Source organism: Macaca nemestrina, chromosome 6, assembly GCF_043159975.1.
Source record: "Macaca nemestrina isolate mMacNem1 chromosome 6, mMacNem.hap1, whole genome shotgun sequence".
NCBI classification, from domain to species: domain Eukaryota; kingdom Metazoa; phylum Chordata; class Mammalia; order Primates; family Cercopithecidae; genus Macaca; species Macaca nemestrina.
This window is the reverse complement of record NC_092130.1, coordinates 8,015,850-8,032,033: the sequence shown is the minus strand read 5'-3', so window position 1 is coordinate 8,032,033 and position 16,184 is coordinate 8,015,850. Positions and strand designations below refer to the sequence as shown.

The 16,184-nt window shown below is 45.7% G+C and overlaps 1 protein-coding gene across 2 annotated transcripts in view; it reads right to left on the bottom strand.

Annotated features, from left to right (window-relative positions):
• LOC105480874 (SH3 and PX domains 2B) overlaps positions 1-16,184 on the bottom strand; it is a 119,277-nt gene that overhangs the window by 57,402 nt on the left and 45,691 nt on the right. For both annotated transcript variants that reach the window (XM_011740072.2, XM_011740071.2), the window contains exons 3-4: positions 12,395-12,470; positions 4,108-4,184 (exon numbers count right to left, since the gene is read on the bottom strand). In XM_011740072.2, the coding sequence (XP_011738374.2) occupies positions 4,108-4,184; positions 12,395-12,470 (153 nt within the window). The remainder of the gene's footprint in view (positions 1-4,107; positions 4,185-12,394; positions 12,471-16,184) is intronic.

Here is a 16,184-nt window from a genome sequence, read left to right as displayed (position 1 = left end):
ATTCATCCAGCTTGTATCAGTGTGTCATTGCTTTATTTATTCATTTAGAGCTGGAGTCTTGCTCTGTCACCCAGGATGGAGTGCAGTAGTGCTATCAAGGCTCATGGCAGCCTCCAACTCCTGGGCTCAAGCAATCCTCCTGCCTCAGTCTTCTGTGTCCTGGGAGTACAGGCTCAAGCCACTGTGGCATGTTCCTAGTGCTTTTTGTTGCCAAATAAAAAGATATGTCTATTGTATGGATATTATGCATTTTCTGTATCCATTCACCAGCTGATGGACTTGTGGATCACCTCTAGTGTTGGCTATTATGAATTAATGTTGCTGTGAACATTTGCAGCCAAGTCTTTGTGAGGACATAAGTTTTCAATTTTCTTGAATATATATACCTAAGAGTGGTCATACGATAAGTTTAACTTTTGAGGAAACTGCCAAACTGTCTTCCAAAGTAGCTTCCCATCTTTTTTTTTTTTTTTTTTTTTTGAGATGGAGTATTGCCCTTGTTTCCCAGGCTGGAGTGCAATGGCATGATCGTGGCTCACCTCAACCTCCGCTTCCCAGGTTCAAGTGATTCTCCTGCCTCAGCCTTCTGAGTAGCTGGGATTACAGGCATGCACCACCTTACCTGGCTAATTTTGTATTTTCAGTAGAGACAGGGTTTCTCCATGTTGGTTAGGTTGGTCTCGAACTCCCAACCTCAGGTGATCCGCCTGCCTCAGCCTCCCAAAATACTGGGATTACAGCCTTGAGCCACCACGCCCAGGTTGTAGCTTCCTATCTTAAAGGCTCCAGTTACTCCATGTTCTCACCAACACTTGCTATTGTCTGTCTTGCTGATTATAAGCAACTCTAGTGGCTGTGTAGGTATCTCGTTATGGTTTTATTTTGCATTCCCATAATGACTAATGATATTGAGCATCTATTCATGTGCTTACTAGTCATTCCTATGTCTTCTTGGGTAAAATTTGTATTGAAGTCTTTAAAATCAGGTTGTCTTACTATTATTGAGTTATTTGTGTATGTTCAATACAAATCCTTTATCGGATATATGATTAACAAATATTTTCTCCCAGTCCATGGTATACCATTTCTTTCTCTTTTTTTGAGATGGAGTCTCACTCTGTCCCAGGCTGGAGTGCAGTGGCACGATTTTGGCTCACTGCAACCTCCACCTCCTGGATTCAAGCAATCCTCCCACTTCAGCCTCCCAAACAGCTGGGATTACAGGCATGTGCCACTATGCCCGACTAATTTTTGTATTTTTAGTAGAGAAGACATTTCACCATGTTGGCCAGGCTGGTCTTGAACCCCGGACCTCAAGTGATCTGTCTGCCTTGGTGCTCCAAAGAGCTGGGATTACAGGCATGAGCCATTGGCCTGGCCATTTTGTTAATGGTACTTTTTGAAGTATAGAAATCTATAAGTCCATTTAATTAAATCCAATTTTTATCAGTTTTTCTTTAAAGGCTCACACTTCTGGGGTCAGAGCTAAAAACTCTGCCCAATTCAAGATTGTGATGACTTTCTCCTATGTTTTCTTTTAGAAGGTTTATAGTTTTAGCTCTTATATTTAGGGTTATGGTCCACTTTGAGTTGATTTTCATGCATGGTATGAGATAAGGGTCTAACTTCATTTTTTTTGCATGTGTATAGCTGTTGGGGGCTACAGTGTTTTGCTCTCCACCCCCCATTCATATATTAAAGTCCTAACTCCCAAGCCCCTAGAATGTGAATATATTCAGAGACAGGATCTTTCAAAAGGTAATTTAAAGTAAAATGAAGTCACTAGGAATGTGCCTTCATCCAATATAACTGTGTCTTTATAGGACGAGGAGAGTAGGACATAGCCAGGTACAGAAAAGACCTTGTAAAGACACAGGCAGAAGAGGCATCTCATCTATAAACCAATGAGAGAGGTTAGAGGGCCCTGCTGCCGAGACTTCCAGCTTCTGGAACCGTGAGAAACTAAACGATGTTGTAAGCCACCCAGTTTGTGGTATTTTGCTATGCAGCCCTAGGAAATGAATGCAACAGGTGACTATCTCAACTGTTTGTTTAAAAGACTGTCCTTTTCAGCCTGGCATGGTGGCTCATGCCTGTAATTCCAGCACTTTGGCAGGCTGATCACTTGAGGTCAGGAGTCCGAGATCAGCCTGGCCAACATATAGTGAAACCCCGTCTCTACTAAAAATGCAAAAAAAAAAAAAAAAAATTGCCAGGCACGGTGGTGGGTGCCTGTAATCCCAGCTACTCAGGAAGCTGAGGCAGGAGAATCCCTTGAACCCAGGAGGCGGAAGTTGCAGTGAGCCGAGATGGCACCACTGCACTCCAGCCTGGGCAACAGAGCGAGACTCCATCTCAAAAAAAAAAAAAGACTATCCTTTTCCCAGTGAATTGTCTTGGTACCTTTGTGGAATATGAACTGATCAAACATTTTGTAAGATTTTATTTCTGGACTCTCAATGTTGTTCCGCTGATCTATATACCTATTTTTGTCAGTTCCATACTATCCTGATTACTGTACCTTGGAGGGAGTTTTGAAAATGGGTAGTATGGCTCCTCTAAAGTTGTTCTTTTTCAAAAGTGTTTTGACTATTCTGGGTCCTTTGTATTTCCACATACACTTGAGGACTGGATTGTCAATTTCTATTAAAAAGCCTATGAAAAAGATTTTGACAGGGATTGTATTGAATATGCAGATTAATTCTGGGAGGAGTTCCATTTTAACAACATTGAGTCTTCCAACCCACAAGTATGGAGTGTCTCTCCATGAATTTAGATCTTCTTTAATTTTCATTGAAATGTTTTGTAGTTTCAGTGTATAAATCCTGCACTTCTTTTGTGAAACTTATTTGTAAGTATTTTATTCTTTTTGATGCTACTGGGAGTGGGATTGTTTTCTTAATTTCACTTCTGGATTATTTGTTCCTAAGATATAGAAATACAATTGCTTTCTGTATACTGAGCGTTTAATCCTGATCTTACTAAACTCATTTATTTGTCCTAGCATTTTTTGATGGATCTCTTATGATTTTCTACATAGAGAATCATGTCATCTGTGAGTCCAGAGTTACACTCTTTCCTTGCCAATCTGGATGCCTTTTCTTTCTTTTTTGTTTGCTAACGCTGGCTAGTCCCCCAGTAAAATGTAGAACACACGTGTAAGGGTAAACATACTCGCTTTGTTCCTGATCTGAGGGGGAGATCGTTCACTGCTCCATTTAAAAAACATTTCTTGCTATTCCTACTCCTCTCCCATCAGAATCGCTAGTGATTTTAACTTGGAGAAATAAATACCAAAGGAAAACTGCTAAACTAAATAAAAACATGCTCCTTTCCTGACTACAGCCTCAAGTCAAATGAAATATAACCAAAAGGCAGGTCTCTTGTTGTTTAGGACTGAAGCCGTTGCACCATCAAATAACAGGGGTTGGTTAAATAACTTTTGAAACACGAATGTATAAGGGAATTCTATGCGGTCATTAAAAGTAGGCTTATGAGGATTTTTATTTTTTCTGAGACAGAGTCTCACTCTGTTGCCCAGGCAGGAGTGCAGTGGCGCCAATCTCAGCTCACTGCAACCTCTACCTCCCAGGTTCAAGTGATTATCCTGCCTCAGCCTCCCAAGTAGCTGGGACTACAGGTGTGCACCATCACACCTGGCTAATTTTTCTATGTTTAGTACAGATGGAGTTTCAACATGTTGGCCAGGCTGGTCCCAAACTCCTGACTTCAAGTGATCCACCTGCCTTGGCCTCCCAAAGTGCTGGGATTACAGGTGTGAGCCACTGTGCCCAGCCAAAAGGATGTTTTAATAGCAGGGAAATTCTCACATAATAATTATGGCAAAAGAGAAAGAGCAACAAAATAACACATACAGAATGGTCTCAACATCATTACGAAATGCACATAAAGGTGGAAAGGAAATATGTAAAACCCTTAATAACTGTTGCCTCTAAGTTTAATGATAATGAGTGACTTTTCCCCCTAATTTCTTTACATTCCTTTGAATTGTATAAGTTTTTATCGGTGAGCATCCTGTAGCCAGAAAAAGAAAAGAAAACAGAATACACCTACAGGGAAGGCTGTGTGGGCATTTCTAAGCCTTACCTTACAGTATTCATCAATTGGTATCAGGCGTTTGACAGCCACGTCCCGGATGTGGCTTCGTCTGAAGAGAATCTTACCTGCAGAAGATAAGAGCAAAGACAGTGTTGTCAGGGAACAGGGACAAGCTCTCAGCAACCTGAGAGGATGTGGACATGGCTGTTCCTAGGGTAGGTCTGAGTGGTGCCAAAATTCCTGGCTGTGATCAAGGTGCTCCTGCTGGACTTCCGTGGGGCTTGGATAAGCCCATGCGAGGTCCCCCTAAACCATGTTCACGGTTTTAACACAAGGGCTTGGGGGAATGGGAGCCACAGAGTAAGTTTTGGTGAGATAAGGGAGGCTGGAAACAACCGCAGAAGGAAGCCACTCCTACCTGATGAAGAAAGAAGGTTGGACCCGAGCATGTGAGGTCCTGTCCAACTCCAGGATTCTGGCTGGGTGAACAGTGCAGTGGACAAGCAGACATGCCCTCAGCAATAGTTCAGTCTCCTCCCTTATCCTCATTCACCCTCTGCCTTTTCCTCATGTTCCCTAAACCCCCATGCTGAGCCCTCCCCTCTGCCTGGACACCTCCCCATGCAACCCCACCACCATCCCTCATAGGGGTTAAGAGATGGCTCTTTCTGACTGCACACATTATTTATTTTTACAGCACTTCTTCTGTCCTACCAGTCATGTGCTCTGCACAAATAGGAACTGACTGTGTCTCAGTCCATTCTGTGACACTAATGTTTGATAAATGTATGAATGTGGCTTCCACCTGCAAAGATGGCAAATTCTTCCAGTTCCTTCCCCAATTAGTGTTCATGAGAGAAGGGTTTGGAGTTTTCCTATTTCACCAAATATTAGCTGAGAGTCCACGGCCTGCTTCACAACATCCGAAACTCTGGGGCTTCGAGTTTTCCTATTTCACCAAATATTAACTGAGAGTCCACGGCCTGCTTCACAACATCCGAAACTCTGGGGCATAGGGCTACCAATATGACACACGGGCAGAGAATGTGGGTCACAGGAAAACACGGGTATATACACGATGCCACTGGAGATCTCTGGAAATATCCAAGACATTGAGATGTCATGGGTGAGGTCTGTTTAAAGCAAATCAGTGGGTTCTCAAGAGTTTAGACAGGCTATCCTCTCTTAGGGAGATGGTGGTGAAGCATACGCACTAAAGGTTAAGACCACCTGGCTCCCCATTCTGGATCTACCACAGTCGGGGGTGGGGGAAATCAGAAATAAGACATAAAGGAGGCCGGGCGCAGTGGCTCAAGCCTGTAATCCCAGCACTTTGGGAGGCCGAGACGGGCGGATCATGAGGTCAGGAGATGGAGACCATCCTGGCTAACATGGTGAAACCCCGTCTCTACTAAAAAATACAAAAAATTAGCCGGGCGAGGTGGCGGGCGCCTGTAGTCCCAGCTACTTGGGAGGCTGAGGCAGGAGAATGGCGTAAACCCGGGAGGCGGAGCTTGCAGTGAGCTGAGATCCGGCCACTGCGCTCCAGCCTGGGCGACAGAGCGAGACTCCGTCTCAAAAAAAAAAAAAAAAAAAAAAAAAAAAAAAAAAAGACATAAAGGAGGACCAAAGATATGGGGGATGGAGATAAGCACCTCTACCAAGCTCGTGCAGAGCGACCAGGGGGAATCTATGGGTAGGTCAAGGGGAAGGCGTGGGAGGACCACAGCTGCTCTGGAGAGCAGAACATGGAGACCTACTAAGAGCTCTCTCTATTTCTGGCCGTAGGAGGTTGGTTAAAAAGAGGAATTTGGGTCAAGAGCCTGGCAAGGTGAAGAGAGATTACTATTGATCTAAGATGGTTTCTGGTGAGATGGTTATCTCCACAGATCAAGCTCGGGCGGGCAGGGATAGGATGGCATAGAAAAGTCTAGTACGGGTCGGGCGTGGTGGCTCATGCCTGTAATCCCAGCACTTTGGGAGGCCGAGGTGGGTGGATCACTTGAGGTCAGGAGTTTGAGACCAACCTGGCCAACATGGCAAAATCCCGTCTCCATTAAAAATAAAAATAAAAATAAAAATAAAAATAAAAATCAGCCAGGCGTGGTAGCATGTGCCTGTAGTCCCAGCTACTCGGGAGGCTAAGGCAGCAGAATCACTTGAGCCTGGGAGGCGGAGGATGTAGTGAGCCGAGATCACACCACGGCACTCCAGCCTGGATGACAGAGTAAGTGAGACTCCGTCTCAAAAAAAAAAAAAAAAGACTAGTATAGTCAGAATTTTCATAACATGACAGAACTGGAAGGGATGTTGAAAAACAACCCTACTGACTTTTAAAGATTTGCAATGCAAAGTGGTAATGGAGATTTGCACCCTAAAAGACCATATGGCTAATCCAACATTTTAAACAACAGGACAACTTGCTCTGGTGCAAAAGGACACTATTTGGAAACTAGGCAGACATGGTAAATTTAAAAAAAAAGAGAGAAAGCCTTTTTATTTTTTGCTCATTTTCACCAATTAAAAAAATATCTAGGCTGGGCGCAGTGGCTCACGCCTGTAATCCCCACACTTTGGGAAGTCGAGGCAGGTGGATAAGCTGAGGTCAGGAATTTGAGACCAGCCTGGCCAACATGCCCTGTCTCTACTAAAAATACAAAAATTAGCTGGTGGCGCATGCCTGTAATCCCAATTACTCGGGAGACTGAGGCAGGAGAATCGCTTGAACCCGGGAGGCGGAGGTTGCAGTGAGCTGAGATAGTGCCATTGCACTCCAGCCTGGGCAACAAGAGCAAAACTCTGTCTCAAAAAAAAAAAAAAAAAAAAAGGTAGATGAATATGTATCACAAAGTTCAAGGTGCTTGTCTTTGAGGAATAAAGACAGAGAATTTTGGTTTTCTTTTTTACACTTTCTCCAAAGTTTCTGCCGTAAACATTTATTGCTTTTAGAATCAGAAAATTTTCATGTCATTAGCAAAAAAAGTAAATGAGGCAGGGAAGTGGGAAGTGGTTTGCAATTGGATTTCCCTGGAGCCGATGATCTTATTCACTGAACAGGTACAGTGTCTGTGTAAGGCCTTTCTGTGCCACGCTTTGGGGCTAGTGGGGAGCAAGCCGGCCGTGGCCTGCCCTCCTGCTGCTCATAGCTGGTGTTTCCCAAAAGCAGGGGAGGGGGGACCCTGCTGGAGTCTGGGTGGGGCAATGCTTCCCTGGACTGGAGGCTCCCGCCCTGCAGGATGTTTAGCATCCTTGGTTCAAATCCAGATGAAGCTGGTAGCCTTCCCAGCCCCACCCCACCTCCAGTCATTGTGACAATCAAATACTCCCTATCTCCATTTTACTGTCCTTGTAGGTGGAACTACTTGCTGTGTAGAACCCCAGCAGTGTCCTGAGCCTTCAGGAGAAACAAGGAATGTGTGCCTATGAAGAGAAATCCTGCCCAGCAAATGCTCCGTAATTTATTTCTCAAAATGGGAGAGGAGTCCCTAATCAAAACTACTTTGGTCCCCTTCAGGTATCATTTTTCTTCTGTAAACCAGGGGAAGGGTGGAGGGTGGGTGCACAGGTGTCTTACTGAAAAGGTCGTCAACAGGCTCTAAGTATCTCCACCCTCACGGGGCAGTCCTGGCCCACGGCAACAGGCACAGGCCTGTCCTGAGGCTGCCATCCGACTAGACACCAAAGCCGAGGATCCACCCAAGGACAGGTCTACAGGAATTGAAAGGGAACAGAAGACTCAGGCGCCTTCAGAGTTTCCTGAGGGGGCAACTCAAGGACATAAGTGTCATTCCTATACTTGTGAGACCTCAGTGGGACAGGAATCTCTGGGTGCACGTCTGGTGCCCTGCCAGCAACAAGGGCACGATGCCCTGTGGCAGCAGTGGGGCCTGCTGGAGAGGCCACAGGCTCTGCAGTCCATGAGGCCCTGGCCAGTCCTAGGGGGAATTTTGGGGAATGCATTTACCTCCCAGAGCCTCAGTCTCCTCATCTGTGAAATGGGACAGCAGCCCCTAGCTCTTAGAAGCCATCTCCATGACACTCAGCACAGGGATGGCCCTTAGTAGGTGCTTGCAAAGGGGCAATTACTTACTATTACTACTTTTTTACTTTAGATGATTCATGCACTCTGCAATTCAGAGCGCACGTTCTTTCCTCAACTCCCAGCTTTCTTAAACCCGCCTCCAGTGGGCCAATTTGTCATTTACCCACAGCAGAGCCCGAGTTGTGGCTCAGGTGCTGGCCATGGGGCAGAAGGGAGCCATGGGAGGTGTTTCTGTGTGCATCTCAGGGCAGGAGGGTGAGCCGGCTGCCTTCCTGGAGTGGAAAGGGTGTTCAGAGGCGCGCACAGCCTTTGGTGGGAACGGTCGGCTTTTGTTTTCCACTGTGGAGGAAGGCCAGACTGTAATTCCTATTTTTCAGGCAGCATCCTCTGCCAAGTTGGCTTCCCCAGCTCCTGCTGGGATGGAAAACTGTGCAGGCTGCTCTCCCCTCCCCCGCCTTTGTGCTAACATGAGACTTGCTTTTGTTCTGCTGACGCGGCAGTCTTGGCAGCAAACTGACCCCTAGGAGAGGGGGCGCTTCTCTCGTGCTTCCCTGTCTTGGCCTCACCCTCGGCTTCGAGGAAAAGCTAAGAGGTGGCTCAGAAGGGGTGGTCTGGGGTCCTGGGGCCCAGCGGGGTGCTGGGGCCTAGGGGGACCTCTCCAAGCCACAAGTGGGTGCCTTGAGAAGAGACCAAGTCCCTGGGAACGGCCTTTTCATTAATTCTCTGGTGGAGAAGGATTACGTAACCATGAAAGCTTTTAAGAGCTTGGGAGAGGGTCGGCTCAAGTTCTTCTCCGTCTCGGGTAGTTCGCCAGAGCTGGTTTTGTCTTTTATCCAGTAAAGAGTTAGAACTCACTGCCTTCCTTTCCTTTCTTGGTGAAAAAAACCTGCATTTGGAGTCCAGTTTACCTTTAATATCCAGAATGATCATTTAAGGAGGACACGAACACGTGAAACCAAGAGATTCCAAAGACATGTCCCAGGACCCTGTTTCTGCCTTTACCAAGAATCTACTACGTGCCAGGAACTGGACCTTGTGAAGCAGGGGTCACTGTCCCGTTTTTAACAGATGTGGAAACTGAGGCTTAAGAGGCGGATGTCGCTTGCTTGAGGTCACAGGCTAGTCTGTTTGACTCTGAAGCACACGCTTTGGAGCGCTGACATTTGGCTGCTGCGGTTGGCCAGCGGGATTTTCTCCAGCAGGAAAGAAAATTCCAGCATGGTTGTACACTTTGCCAGTGGAGGAACTACAAATGTTAGCTTTTTTAGGTAAAGGATTCTCCCAGTGGAGGAAGCCTGGCAAACACATGTGCCGTGTCTCTAAAGCCATTCAGTGACAGTAATACCTGAAGAACCCACTATGTTCTGGACTAGGGGGTTGGGAGACTGGCACTTGTGTGACCCAGGGAGTCCCCCCCATCTCTAGACCTGTTCCCTTTGCTGAAAAAAAGATACTTTTTTTTTTTTTTTGAGACAAGAGTTTCGCTCTTTCATCCAGGCTGAAGTGGCGCAATCTCGGCTCACTGCAACCTCCACTCCCTGGGTTCAAGCCTCAGCCTCCCAAGTAGCTGGGATTATAGGTGCCTGCCACCATGCCCAGCTACCTTTTATATTTTTAGTAGAGAAGGGGTTTTGCCATGTTGGCCAGCCTGGTCTCAAACTTCCAACCTCAGATTATCCACTCACCTTGGCTTCCCAAAGTGCTAGGATTACAGGAGTGAACCACCATTCCTGGCCTCGAAAAAGGAACTAAAGGGCCCGTCCAGCTCTAAATATCTATGACTTAGGGTGATTGTCAGATTGCTGATTTTCAGTATATAAAAACATCATAGTAAGTGCTTGATGGCTGATAGCAACCTGCCAGGCATTTACCCAATCATCATAACAACTTCATCATTTTAGTACCATTATTATTTCCAATTTGCAAATGAAGTCATCTACCCAAGGTGACAGAGTTGGTGAGGGGGGCATGCTGGGATTGGAACCCAGGTTGTCTGACTCAGGCACGAATTTTGGAGCCTGCCATACCTGTGTCTGAATTCCAGTTCTGCCATCTGTGCAAGCGCCTATAGGTTTCCTGAGCCTCAATTTTCCTAATCTGTGAAATGGGTGCAGTAATGCCTACGCTGCAGGGCTGCTCTGAGGACGAAACGAGGTAATGAAAGTAAAGCACTGAGTGACTGGCCCACAGTACGGAGCTATTATTATACTTGAAGCAGTAACACTGGTTTGGGTAACCCCTCTCTTTGAGCTGAAGTCGTTATAGTATTCTTTGGTAGGAATCTGGGGGGATGGAGACTGACTACCTTGGGAACAGAGACTAGGTATAACTGCATTAAATGCTGCACAGCAGCTGGTGTGCTGCCTGGTAGCCGTATGAGGTAGGTTCATAAACTTTCTAAAATATCCCCCAAAGATGTGCTGCCCTAATCCCCAAAGCTTGTGTATGTGACGAGCTATTATATGCCTTCCGTTCACTTCAGAAGAGGGAGATTATCCTGGATTAGTCAGGTAATAATCGTATGGGTCCTTAAAAGCAGGCAGCTTTCCCTGACTGGTAGCAGAAGGCAAAGTCAGAGGGATTTGAAGGCCAAGTGAGATTTGCTGCCCCACTGTTGGCTGGGAGATGGAGAGGGCTGTAGGGAGACCCCCTGAAACTATTGCTACGGAATAAAAGATGAAACGGTCCTGATTATTGTAAATACAAAGTTGCATGCAGGATTGTGTAAAGACAATGCCAGGTTGGACTGCCAGAATGAGCCAAGAGCACGTGACGTGCTTCCCCCTGCAGGGAGCCTATGAACGGACGCGTAGTCAGGGAGGTTTCACATCACCAAGATTCCTATCCCAGAAAAGCAAATGTTCATAGCTCTGGGAATGGAATGCGACCCTTGTGGAGAGCCTATAAATGGACGCATGAGGGGCGCCTGTTCATATGGATACGATATGGCTATAAACACCCTCATCTTGCCACGGCTCTGCTAGGCCTCTTTAGGGTTCATACTCCCTTCTGAGAATTTCTGGTCTAACCGGTTGTCTAGCTTCACGTCCTGTTCCTATGGATTGTTTGTAACCAGCTTTTGCTGCAACTGTTACTGCCGATTAATATCTTGCTAATCATAGGTTATGGAAAGACTGTGTTCCTGTTTTAAGGCTCTGTTAGAAATTACTGATGCATGCACTATATTGTAAATTCTCATCTCTGTATACTGTACTTCTCCATACAGATGTTATGTTAAAGAATTACTTCATCCCCATGTGACCATCTCACCTCACAATCAAATGACCCTAAATCCCTCACTAACCTACCTCTGCCCTCACTAAACTTAATAATAAATGTTGGTATATCCAGTGCATTGGCGGCATCATGGGACCAGAAGGCAGTGACCCCCCTGGACCCAGCTTTCACTATCTTGTGTGTGTCTATTATTTCCGACCTGCCGATCTGCCTGGGAACAAAGAGAGAGCCCCGTTGCATTGTGGGCTGCTGGCCAGATCCTGCAATAGAGGGCTCCTGTGATGAGGGATGTGGGAAGCTTTTAGAAGCTGAGAGGGTGACAGCCAGCAAGGAAACAGATCTTGGTCCTATAGCTGTGACAAACTGAACTCTGCCAACAATCTACGTGGAGGCTGGAAGTTGACTTTTCTCTAGGTCCTCCAGATAAGAGCTTGGCTCAGCTGACATCTTGACTTCAGCCTCATGAGACCTTGAGCAGAACCCACTTGGGCCAAAAACCCTGCCTGGATTTTTGGCCCACAGATCTGTAAGGTAATACATGGGTGTTTTAAGCTATTAAATTGGTGGTAATTTGTTATGCAAGAATAGAAAACGAATACCATAGTTATTGAAATAGAAAGCACTCACTAGAAAAACTTTCTGAGCTCGAATTATTCCTATTTTAGAGATGGGAGAAACTGAGGATCCAGAGGTAAAGAGTCTTCTCAAGGTCATTCATCATCTAGTAAATGGTGTAGCATCTAATGCCAAAACCCAAGCACTTAGTCATTAACCCACTTACGCCTAGTGTTCCATTATTGGAACATTAAGCCTGTGGGAGTTATTTATATATTACTGCTCAAGGTCACTGCCAAGGTCTGATTTTTCACTCATGCAAAAATACAAAAAATTGCAACCTCTGGCATAAATGGGTTAATGTCTACAAATGGCTGAGATTCTGGTCAGTGGGATGGTGTCCCCTGATAAAGGAAGACAAGCTGATAAACTGTCCCAAGAGCTCTGGGAGCTGTACCAGAGCCCCCGGTGTCCCAGTCTGAGAGCACCCATCTCACCTACCTGGCAGAAAGGGGATGATCCGCTGCTTGGGGTCCTTCTGTCCTCCTTCCATGGGAAATTTGTCCAACATCTGCATCTAAGTGGGGGGAGAACACCAAAAACAAAAACCTTTCATAACTTAAGAAACACCATCTAGGACATTTTAAAGGAATATGTGAAATATGTGATGTGATATACAAAACGTTCACTTCATTCAGCTTTCCAGAAACCCACACTAATGGGAAAGGCAATTTCAATTGGACTAGAAAGCCCATGAAAACGGTGTCTATATCCACAAATGCCAGATTTGTGAAGGCTCAGAGTCAGGAGTGACCATTCCCGGCTTTCCCGGGATTCTCCATCCACAGTATCTGAAACGTGAACAATACCCTCAGAGCCACCAGGATTTCATGGACAGCAGGTCATCCTGCTCCTAAGAATTGCTGGGTTGAGGTAAGGAATAAATCACTAGCATCCAATCAATGTGGTTAGGTTCATGCTTATGAGAGCACTATACTTCCCTGACACAGGAGGAGTTCCCCAGGTCAGCTCAACAGACAGCTTTGGGCCTGGCTCTGTGCTAGAGGAACAGGGTACAGTGAGGAAAATATTCATAATCTAGAGAGGGGAGGGGAAGAAAGCTGATCATTAAAAGGTGGTATAAAGAGAGGGAGGTGTAGGCTGCTGTAGGGGTAGAGGAGCAAGAGGGCAGAGTCCCCAAAACAAAAACCTTTCATAGTACCATAAATATATCTCTGAACGCTTCAGGGACGTCATGTGAAATACCAGATTTGGCATACAAAATTACAAGGATCTGCTGCTTACTCCCCATGTGGTCTTAGAAAAGTGACAAAACCTTTTAGGGTCTCATCTTTAAGTCTGCCATAGGGACACCAACTTGCAGCATTATTTTATGGATTGAAGCTGGGCTGCGGAAGTCATTAGCGCTGTCGTCAAATATTTCTGGTTCTCCTTCTGGGTACATGGTAGATTTGTACTTTCCCCAGTCCCTTGAAGTAGGATGTGGCCATTCCATGTGAGCTGGAGACATGTGTCACTTCAGGGTGGAAGACGATGACTGGTGGATGCTTTCGCACTTGCTATTTCCCCCTTTCATGGGGATTGGCCACATTCCAGAGCCTGGCTTCTCTGCTGGCCGTAGTCATGGGATGAGGTCCAAAGATCCCAGTGACCTCTGCTGGACATGTGGCCCGAGTGAGCTATGACAAGATGCTCTTGTTGTATAGTGAGGTTATTTGTGTGAGCAGCATCTTAACCTCCCCTGTTTAGTACTTGGGTAAAGGAATCAAAGCAGATGGGAAGGCAGTCCCAAGCCTCGTGGAGTAATGGTTGGAATGTGGAAAGCCTGCCCACGGGAAAGTCACTCTGGCACTCAAGATCTGTCCCTCTCATGGAATAAAAGAAGCTTTGAAAAGTCCAGGAGAAAGAGACACAGCTATTGTGCAGACATATGGGGAGGGAAGGGAGGACCTGAAGTGGGAGAGAAATGAGATACGTATATTGAACACCTACTATCTGCCAGCCACGGGCTAGATTCTTTAGAAACATTCCCTCATTAAAACCTTGGATCATTGCTTTAAGGTGGACATGACTGTCCAGGAAACTGAAGGCCCGTAGCCAACAAAGCGGAGGCGCCAGAGACTGAAGACCACTTGCTTCTTTATCATCAAATCACCCTGCCTCTGAAATGCTATGAAGACAATTAAAAAGGACAGGGCTGCTCTTCCATGCTGGAGCTCCCAGCCCTTTGGTGCTGTTCTACACGATGCCCTGGGCAGGTGAGTCAGCCTTAGCTTGGCTGGGCATCCTGGAAGCTGCTGGGCATCCTGGAAGCTGCTGGGATGCACGGCCTTGCCCCAGAAGTCTTTAAACTTTTAAACTGTGGGGTTTTTTTTTTCCCCTTCTCTCTTTTTTCCCTTGGTCTCTACTACAGGTTTATTAATCTTTATTGTTTCAAAGAACTTGCTTTTAGTTTCAATGATTTTCTTTATTCTTTTTCTGTTCTCAATTTCTTTTCTTTTTTGAGACAGGCTCTTGCTCTGTCACCCAGGCTGGAGTGCAGTGACACAATCATGGCTCACTACAGTCTCAATCTCCCCGGGCTCAGGTGATCCTCCCATCTCAGCCTCCAGAGTAGCTGGGACTATAGGCGTGTGCCACCATGCCCGGCTAATTTTTTTGTATTTTGTACAGATGGCTTTTGCCATGTTGCTCAGGATGTCAATTTCTTATCTTAATTATTGCTTTTCTTTTGTGTGCTTTGGGTTATTATTATTATTATTTTTTGAGATGGAGTTTCACTCTTGTTGCCCAGGCAGGAGTGCAATGGCATGGTCTCAGCTCACTGCAACCTCCGCCTCCCAGGTTCAAGCAATTCTCCTGACTCAGCCTCTCAAGTAGCTGGGATTACAGGCACCTGCCTAACTTTGTTTTTAGTAGAGACAGGGTTTTACTATGTTGGCCAGGCTGGTCTCGAACTCCTAACCTCAAGTGATCTGCCCACCTCGGCCTCTCAAAGTGCTGGGATTACAGACATGAACCACTGCGCCTGGCCTGGGTTTTCACTTTCTAGTTTCTTTTATTTTTTAAATTTCTAAAATTTAATTTTTAATTGACACATAATAATTGTATATATTCATGGGTACATTAGTAATGTTGTGATTCACATAATATGTAGTGATCAGATCTGCATATTTACATATCCGTCATCTCAAACATGGATCATTTATTTGTGTTAGAAATATTCAATGTTTTCTTTCTAGCTATTTGAAACTATATAATACGCTATTGTTAACTATAGTCATCCCACAGTGCTATAAAACACTAGAACTGGCCAGGCGCAGTGGCTCACACCTGTAATCCCAGCACTTTGAGAGGCCAAGGTGGGTGGATCGCCTGAGGTCAGGAGATCGACACCAGCCTGACTAACATAGTGAAACCCTGTCTCTACCAAAAATACAAAAAATTAGCTGGGCGTGGTGGCGGGCACCTGTAATCCCAGCTACTAGGGAGGCTGAGGCAGGAGAATCGCTTGAACCCAAGAGGTGGAGGTTGCAGTAAGCCAAGATCGCGCCATTGCACTATAGCCTAGGCAACAGGAGCAAAACTCCGTCTCAAAACAAAAACAAAAACAAAAACAAAAACAAAACCACCCAAAACACTAGAACTTATTCCTTCTATCTAGCTGTGATTTTGTATCCTTTTACAAATCTCTCCCTGTCTCCCCACTTCCCCCTACCCTTCTCAGCCTCTAGTTATCCTCTGTGCTACTTTTTACTTTTATGAGATCAACTTTTTTAGCTTCCACATATAAGTGAGAACTTTATGTTCCTGGCTTATTTCCCTTAACATAACATCCTCCAGTGGCATCTATGTTGCTGCGAATGACAGGATTTCCTTATTTTTGATGGCTGAATAGTATCAATTGTATATGCATACCACATTTTCTTTTTCTTCTTCTTCTTTTTCTTTTGAGACAGAGTTTCACTCTTGTTGCCCAAGCTGGAGTGCAATGGTGCGGTCTTGGCTCACTGCAACCTCCACCTCCTGGGTTCAAGCGATTCTCCTGCCTCAGCCTCCCCAGTAGCTGAGATTACAGGCATGGGTCAGCATACCTGGCTAAGTTTTGTATTTTTAGTACAGACGGGGTTTCACCACGTTGGTCAGACTAGTCTCAAACTCCTGATCTCAGGTGATTCACCCGCCTCAAGCATCCCAAAGCACTGGGATTACAGGTGTGAGCCACTGCGCCCAGCCCATATCACAATTTCTTTATCCATTCATCTGCTGA